This window comes from Oncorhynchus gorbuscha, linkage group LG21 (genome assembly GCF_021184085.1).
Source record: "Oncorhynchus gorbuscha isolate QuinsamMale2020 ecotype Even-year linkage group LG21, OgorEven_v1.0, whole genome shotgun sequence".
In the NCBI taxonomy this organism is placed as follows: domain Eukaryota; kingdom Metazoa; phylum Chordata; class Actinopteri; order Salmoniformes; family Salmonidae; genus Oncorhynchus; species Oncorhynchus gorbuscha.
Genome location: NC_060193.1, coordinates 54,398,358 through 54,406,210, shown reverse-complemented (window position 1 = coordinate 54,406,210; position 7,853 = coordinate 54,398,358). Strand labels below are relative to the sequence as shown.

General features: G+C 44.7%; 1 protein-coding gene across 1 annotated transcript; it reads left to right on the top strand.

The window, feature by feature from the left end:
* Positions 1–219: 219 nt before the first annotated feature.
* Positions 220–5,072, top strand: LOC124008051 (phospholipid phosphatase-related protein type 3-like). Its single transcript, XM_046318955.1, has 8 exons — positions 220–508; positions 776–833; positions 1,023–1,196; positions 1,414–1,626; positions 1,701–1,927; positions 2,018–2,468; positions 4,385–4,830; positions 4,943–5,072. Exons 1-8 carry the CDS (start codon positions 348–350, stop codon positions 5,070–5,072), a joined length of 1,860 nt encoding a protein of 619 aa, XP_046174911.1. The 5' UTR covers positions 220–347.
* The last annotated feature ends 2,781 nt before the right edge of the window (positions 5,073–7,853 follow it).

The window sequence follows — 7,853 nt, the reverse complement described above, 5'->3', positions numbered from 1 at the left end:
GGGGAAAGTGAGATGTAGAGGGAATGAGGACAGGGGAGAGAGAGATGTAGAGGGAATGAGGACAGGGGAGACGTCTTCAGATGTCTCAGATAACTGTTACATGGTGCATGCTCCTCCCTCCCCCTCTCTCTCCTTCATCCCTTCTCCCCCTCTCTCTCATTCATCCCTTCTCCCCCTCTCTCTCCCCCATCCCTTCTCCCTGTCTCCCCCTCTCTCTCCTCCATCCCTTCTCCCGGTCTTCCCCTCTCTCTCCTCCATCCCTTCTCCCCGTCTCCCCCTCTCTCTCCTCCATCCCTCGTCCTTCTCTCCCAGGTGTTCATGTGTTTGGTCTCCTGGCAACAGCCCTAATGACAGACATCATCCAGTTGGCTACTGGTTATCCCACCCCTTTCTTCCTGACTGTCTGTCAGCCCAATTACACGCTGCCTGGGATATCATGTGACCAGGACAACTACATCACACAGGACATCTGCTCTGGGAAAGATCTGTATGCCATCCTGTCTGCCAGGTAACACACACACACACACACACACACACACACACACACACACACACACACACACACACACACACACACACACACACACACACACACACACACACACACACACACACACACACACACACACACACACACACACACACACACACACACACACACACACACACACTCTCTGTGTTCTCCAGTTTCAATTAAACCTCCATCTCTCCTTCTCTCTCTGCATCACGTCTCCCTCTCTCTCCCTGATTCTTACTCTCCTCTCCTTCTCTTCAGGAAAGCATTTCCGTCCCAGCATGCAACGCTCTCTGGCTTCGCTGCTGTCTACATCTCTGTAAGCACTGACAGCTACTAACTTGTCTGCCTGCCTGTCTGCCTGCCTGCCTATCTGCCTGCCTGACTGACTGCCTGACTGCCTGACTTTATGAAGATGCATTTGAAGTTAAAATTGGAAACATTGCCATCCGCAAAAGTTCTAACTTTGTGTGTGTGTGCATGCGTACTTCCGTGTGTGTGTGTGTAGATGTATTTGAACAGTGTGATCAGCAGTAGTACTAAGCTGGTGAAGCCGGTGCTGGTGTTTGGATACTGTCTGGCTGCAGGTATAGCCGGACTGACTCAGATCACACAACACCGCTGCCATCCCAGAGATGTCTATGTTGGCTATGCCTTAGGAGCTGGCATAGGAGTCTACCTGGTGAGTGTGTGTGTGTGAGTGTGTGTGTGTGTGTGTGGGGGTAGACTGAGAAAGAGACAGAGAGATGGGAATTAATAATCTTTTAAGAGTTCTCAGGGGGAGAATTTCACTGTTATTTTTTTTAGAAGGCCTGTCTCAACAGATTTCACGCTTCTATCCCTCTCTCTCTATCGCCATCTCCACCTCTCCTTCCCCTCCCTCCGTACCCCCCCTCTAGTCTCTGTATGCAGTAGGTAACTTCAGGTCATCCGAGGAGGACTGCCTCCCCCAGCCTGGCCGGAGGGCTGCGTCCCCCCCCCAGCAGCAGAGGGAGGTGGTGGTGAGGGGAAGAGCCCAGGGAGGTCATGTTTCTCAGCACGGCTCTCTGTACCGCAGCAAGACACCCAGACCCTCAGACAGCAGGGAGGAACTGGGCACTGGACGCTGCAAGGTACGAGATGAAGGGAGACAGGTTGTGTTGTCGTGGTTAGTATTAGTAGTTAGCCACACTATGTTGTTCTGTAGGTTCGTAGGGAGAAGGCCAGCGTAGCATCTCTGAAGAGGGCCAGTGCTGACGTGGAGCTCCTGGCACCCCGCTGCACCATGGGAAAGGAAACCATGGTAACATTCAGCAATACCTTACCCCGCGTCGCCAACAGCAGCAGCAGCACCTCGCCCCCCGGAGACGACCCCTCCAACCAGCGTCACATGGCCTTCCACCTGTCCTTCGACCCCCGCAGGTCACAACCAAGGTACGTTTGTGGCTAGTGTGTGTTGTAGGTGTGTGTCATACAACCCTGGTATTAATCGTCAAGTCAAACACATCATGTGTGATCTGTCAGGCTGCGACCACCGCTGGTGCAGGAGTGGAGACAGCAGCGCTCTGTGGAGAGACGGAGCGAGGAGGAGGGAGAGACGGACACATCTGGAGGAGAGGGAGGAGCAGGAGGAGGGGGCGAGACAGGGGTGATGAATCCTCCCTCCCTTTATCCGATGGTACAGTCGGCCAATAGAGCCGTTGCCACGGCTACCCCAGCGCCAGCCCCACTGGTGCATATCCCTAAGGAGGGGATTAGACCCCCCCCTACTGTCTCCCCTCTACCTCCTTCTGTCTCCTCTCTACCTCCCCCCGTCTCCCCTAAGAGCGCGGTGACGCGTGCCAAGTTGATGTCACTCAACCAGGGAGGGGAACGAGTCAGGGAGGGACCTATCCCTGTGATGACTCCGCGTGTGCCTAATCAGACGCCCAATCAGCCGCCCAATCAGCCGACCAATCAGCTGCGAGTGGTGCAGGTGAGATAAATATCAAATCTGAGTTAGTTCAAATGAACTGTTGATTTACATTCTAACTAGTGAAGTAACTAGCTAAATGAACTGTTGATTTACATTCTAACTAGTGAAGTAACTAGCTAAATGAACTGTTGATTTACATTCTAACTAGTGAAGTAACTAGCTAAATGAACTGTTGATTTACATTCTAACTAGTGAAGTAACTAGCTAAATGAACTGTTGAAATGAACTGTTGATTTATTTACATTCTAACTAGTGAAGTAACTAGCTAAATGAACTGTTGATTTACATTCTAACTAGTGAAGTAACTAGCTAAATGAACTGTTGATTTACATTCTAACTAGTGAAGTAACTAGCTAAATGAACTGTTGATTTACATTCTAACTAGTAAAGTAACTAGCTAAATGAACTGTTGATTTACATTCTAACTAGTGAAGTAACTAAATGAACTGTTGATTTACATTCTAACTAGTGAAGTAAATAGCTAAATGAACTGTTGATTTAATTCTAACTAGTGAAGTAACTGTAAATGAACTGTTGATTTACATTCTAACTAGTGAAGTAACTAGCTAAATGAACTGTTGATTTACATTCTAACTAGTGAAGTAACTAGCTAAATGAACTGTTGATTTACATTCTAACTAGCTGAAGTAACTAGCTAAATGAACTGTTGATTTACATTAGCTAAATGAACATTTACATTCTAACTAGTGAAGTAACTAGCTAAATGAACTGTTGATTTACATTCTAACTAGCTGAAGTAACTAGCTAAATGAACTGTTGATTTACATTCTAACTAGCTGAAGTAACTAGCTAAATGAACTGTTGATTTAAATGAACATTTACTAACTAGTGAAGTAACTAGCTAAATGAACTGTTGATTTACATTCTAACTAGTGAAGTAACTAGCTAAATGAACTGTTGATTTACATTCTAACTAGTGAAGTAACTAGCTAAATGAACTGTTGATTTACATTCTAAAGTAACTAGCTGAACTGTTGATTTAGTAACTAGCTAAATGAACTGTTGATTTACATTCTAACTAGCTGAAGTAACTAGCTAAATGAACTGTTGATTTACATTCTAACTAGTGAAGTAACTAGCTAAATGAACTGTTGATTTACATTCTAACTAGTGAAGTAACTAGCTAAATGAACTGTTGATTTACATTCTAACTAGTGAAGTAACTAGCTAAATGAACTGTTGATTTACATTCTAACTAGTACTAGCTAAATGAACTGTTGATTTACATTCTAACTAGTAAAGTAACTAGCTAAATGAACTGTTGATTTACATTCTAACTAGTGAAGTAACTAGCTAAATGAACTGTTGATTTACATTCTAACTAGTGAAGTAACTAGCTAAATGAACTGTTGATTTACATTCTAACTAGTGAAGTAACTAGCTAAATGAACTGTTGATTTACATTCTAACTAGTGAAGTAACTAGCTAAATGAACTGTTGATTTACATTCTAACTAGTGAAGTAACTAGCTAAATGAACTGTTGATTTACATTCTAACTAGCTGAAGTAACTAGCTAAATGAACTGTTGATTTACATTCTAACTAGCTGAAGTAACTAGCTAAATGAACTGTTGATTTACATTCTAACTAGTGAAGTAACTAGCTAAATGAACTGTTGATTTACATTCTAACTAGTGAAGTAACTAGCTAAATGAACTGTTGATTTACATTCTAACTAGCTGAAGTAACTAGCTAAATGAACTGTTGATTTACATTCTAACTAGCTGAAGTAACTAGCTAAATGAACTGTTGATTTACATTCTAACTAGTGAAGTAACTAGCTAAATGAACTGTTGATTTACATTCTAACTAGTGAAGTAACTAGCTAAATGAACTGTTGATTTACATTCTAACTAGTGAAGTAACTAGCTAACCATCTCCTGTTCATCCTATAGGTCATTGCCATGTCCAAGCAGCATGGACCAATCAGCTCCTCTGCCAAGGGCTCTGACTCCACCTCTTCCTGTGGGGGAGGGTCTTCAACAGGAAGCTCTGAGTCGCCGTACTACCGGGTCCCCTCTGACCATGACAGCCACACCGGGAGCGTTACCGGGAGTATTGTCACCATAGACGCTCACGCCCCTCATCACCCTGTGGTCAGGGTGTCTAGCAGTGTTAGTAACGGGACCCTGGGGGCCAGAGTAACAGCTGCCGGTAACGGGACCCCCTGGGAGCGGAGGAACACCACCAGCGGGAGCGTCGGTGAGCAGGGCCAGAGGGGGGCGCTGCAGCGCCAGGAGAAAGTCTCCGCACCGGACTATCGGGAATACCGAACACTTCCTGTGAAATCAGACTCTATCTGCTCCTCCTCGCCCAGCGAGACCGATTCCTCCACCCTCCCTCCCCTCCTCAACCCATCTCCTCCCCCTCCCTCCCCTTCTCCCCCTCCTACTCACCCCTCCCTCCCCCTCCTCCCCACTTCTACTCCCCTCTCCCTCCCCCTCCTCATCCAGATCTGCTGTTGGACAGTTACTCCCCCCTCCCCCGCTCTATGACCCTCCCCGCCGGCCCACTGTCTCAGCCCACAGCCGCGCTGATCAAGAAGTCTATTACAAGACCATGCAGACGGAGAGGAGATTATAACGCGACATAGAGGAGTTATAATAGACAGTAACACTACTAAAAACAGACTACGAGAAAATAGGGGATAATACAGAGCGTGAGGTTATAAGACGACATAGATAAATTAAGATAGACAGTAGTACCTCTACATAACCATACAGTCAGGGGACGTTATTAAATGTAACACATTTTGGGGAGACCTAACAGTCAGGAGATCTACTACATGACTTAAATGAGTGAGAGGAGGTTATGAGACGACTTAGGAGTTAAAATGTAATATAATGGAGGTTATAACTTGGCGTAGAGGAGTCACAATAATCCGAACACTACTTCAATACTGAGAAAGGGTCCAGATGGAAACAGACAAATAGCTGATCTTCAAGACACTGCAGAGTAGGAGAAGGACATGAGATGACTTAAAGAAGATAAGATGCGACATAACAGCAAAACCTACAAGACACTGCAGAGTAAGACTTGGGAGGACTGTTAAGTCAAGGTCTAACAGTAGTGGAGGTTATAACGCGACATAGAACACTGCTAAGTCAGGGTCTAACAGTGGAGGTGGAGCGTGTGAACAAAGGTCGTCAGGAGCATGGAGACTGGATCACTAAAGACAACAGAAACAATAGCAGCACTAGTAGTTGATTTACCACCAACTACCATCTGACTAGACTATACAACTATACTGACTATACTCACCAGCTGTACTATACTGTATATAGGATCTCTCTCAGGTTTCCATTCCACTGACTTACTGTAGAGACGAAGAAGAGGAGGGGAAAAGGAGGAACGGAAGTGAACATCTTGGAGAGGATTACTACAGTAAACAAAGAGGGGGAGACAAAAACTGGAGGGGACATTTGGAGAGGATTACTACAGTAAACAAAGAGGGGGAGACAAAGACTGGAGGGGACATTTGGAGAGGATTACTACAGTAAACAAAGAGGGGGAGACAAAGACTGGAGGGGACATTTGGAGAGATTACTACAGTAAACAAAGAGGGGAGACAGAGACTGGAGGGGACATTTGGAGAGGATTACTACAGTAAACAAAGAGGGGGAGACAAAGACTGGAGGGGACATTTGGAGAGGATTACTACAGTAAACAAAGAGGGGGAGACAAAGACTGGAGGGGACATTTGGAGAGGATTACTACACTAAACAAAGAGGGGGAGACAAAGACTGGAGGGGACATTTGGAGAGGATTACTACAGTAAACAAAGAGGGGGAGACAAAGACTGGAGGGGACATTTGGAGAGGATTACTACAGTAAACAAAGAGGGGGAGACAAAGACTGGAGGGGACATTTGGAGAGGATTACTACAGTAAACAAAGAGGGGGAGACAAAGACTGGAGGGGACATTTGGAGAGGATTACTACAGTAAACAAAGAGGGGGAGACAAAGACTGGAGGGGACATTTGGAGAGGATTACTACAGTAAACAAAGAGGGGGAGACAAAGACTGGAGGGGACATTTGGAGAGGATTACTACAGTAAACAAAGAGGGGGAGACAAAGACTGGAGGGGACATTTGGAGAGGATTACTACACTAAACAAAGAGGGAGAGACAAAGACTGGAGGGGACATTTGGAGAGGATTACTACAGTAAACAAAGAGGGGGAGACAAAGACTGGAGGGGACATTTGGAGAGGATTACTACAGTAAACAAAGAGGGGGAGACAAAGACTGGAGGGGACATTTGGAGAGGATTACTACAGTAAACAAAGAGGGGGAGACAAAGACTGGAGGGGACATTTGGAGAGGATTACTACAGTAAACAAAGAGGGGGAGACAAAGACTGGAGGGGACATTTGGAGAGGATTACTACAGTAAACAAAGAGGGGGAGACAAAGACTGGAGGGGACATTTGGAGAGGATTACTACAGTAAACAAAGAGGGGGAGACAAAGACTAGAGGGGACATTTGTCTTAACAATGTGAACAGATCCACACACACAGCTGTGGGAAGTGGTTTGGTGGTGGGGCTCTGCGCTACAGACCACTAACACAGTGCACTACTTTTAGGAAACTTGAATTTTGGGATTTTAGATATGATTTTTAATTCAGATTACAACACACACACACACACACACACACACACACACACACACACACACACACACACACACACACACACACACACACACACACACACACACACACACACACACACACACACACACACACACACACACACACACACACACACACACACACACACACACACACACACACACGTATACAGACTCAACTCCAATTGTATAAATTTACATGCAATAATATAAATTATTTTTAAGCTCATTTGTTGCTAATCAAACCCCCACTGACAATACAATAAGATAAATGGTGATTAAAGACTGTGTAGACTTGTGGGTGTGGTCTGTGTGCATCGGTTGCCTAGCAGCAGAATGACTTGTTCTGTAGTGGATATCCTCTCTTGATAATAGAACGGTTGAATACTGGTGTTAGTCTGCATGTGTATGTATGAGTGTGAGGGTGTGTCTGTCTTGCATGTGTGTTTCTGTGTGTGAATGAGTGTGTTCTACTTCATTGTGTTTCTATGAACTTGTATTATGACTTCTAAGAAACAAAAATGCTGCCTTTTCCAGAGATGTCATTTATTTACCTTTTTGTCTTTATTACCAATGTAAATACTAATATTATATTACTGTTCTTTTTCATGGGCTACTGTTTATTTAAACTTGTGTTTCCAGGTAATGGTTTTAAACTCCTTGACTAAGGAAATGTCTATTTGAAAATTCATTGAATTTTGTGTGACTGACTGGCATTGGTGGTTTGTGTCT